The 885-nt window shown below is 39.4% G+C and overlaps 1 protein-coding gene across 1 annotated transcript in view; it reads left to right on the top strand.

Annotated features, from left to right (window-relative positions):
- The first annotated feature begins 218 nt into the window (after positions 1 to 218).
- LOC101862293 (prestin-like) overlaps positions 219 to 885 on the top strand; it is a 5786-nt gene continuing 5119 nt past the window's right edge. Inside the window, exons 1-2 of the mRNA XM_013086342.1 lie at positions 219 to 314; positions 796 to 875. Of these exons, the coding sequence (XP_012941796.1) occupies positions 219 to 314; positions 796 to 875 (176 nt within the window). The remainder of the gene's footprint in view (positions 315 to 795; positions 876 to 885) is intronic.

The following is an 885-nucleotide window of genomic DNA, read 5'->3' on the forward strand; positions in this document are numbered from 1 at the left end:
TGCTAGAAAAAATATTTTGTTAAAATTCAAATTCTTAATGTTGAAAAAATACAACAAGAATAAAATAAATAATGCAGATACAATTATTGTTAAAAGAATGAAAGGATTTTTCCCATCTCGCCTGTATAATTTTGCTTTCTGGACTTAGAACGATGAAGTAACTTGCCGATAATGATGTATTTCTCCCTTTTGCAGAGTTGTGGTAGTTGCCTTGCAACATGAGTAGCGAAGACATTTTGAAGAATGCGCCACAATACATGGGGCAGAAACACAGGCGGTCCTCGTGTCCGTCTGTCACTCTCATGGAGAAGCAGGTAGGTTTTGTTTGGTGGTTGTTTTTGTTTGATTGCTTATTTGTTTGTTTGTTTGTTTGTTGTTGTTGTTTTTCTTTTGTTTTTGTTGTTTTGTTTTGTTTCTTGTTGGTTTTGTTTGGGTTTTTTTGTTGGTTTTTTTGGGGGGGAGGGGGGGGGGCTCAAATTGTGAATACATTTTGAGCATCAGGTTCCAATTTCATTTGGACACAACACCAACTGCACTGTTTAGAGGGGGTAGAGAAGTAGCGCCCAGGACGCCACTGGGAACACCCTGGACATCCCTGTAACAGAAGGTGTTTTTTTTCAATGTAAATAGATGAAATGAACCAACCACACCTGGAAAATAGTCGGGTATACCCTCATACCGTCCATGATTCCACACGCATTGACTCTGCTGTTTTCACTGGAGCCTAAAGTAGTCAAGGTTGGAAGATAGATGAGTAGAACTTAGGCAATTAACTTCCTGAAATCATGTCTGCAGCCCAGGCAAAGCTGTATCATACATACTGCTAGAAGAACAGGAAACACTGTGGGCTATGATAGTGGTGATACTTGCTTTTGGTATGTTTGG

This window comes from Aplysia californica, unplaced genomic scaffold, assembly GCF_000002075.1.
Source record: "Aplysia californica isolate F4 #8 unplaced genomic scaffold, AplCal3.0 scaffold00457, whole genome shotgun sequence".
NCBI lineage: Eukaryota > Metazoa > Mollusca > Gastropoda > Aplysiida > Aplysiidae > Aplysia > Aplysia californica.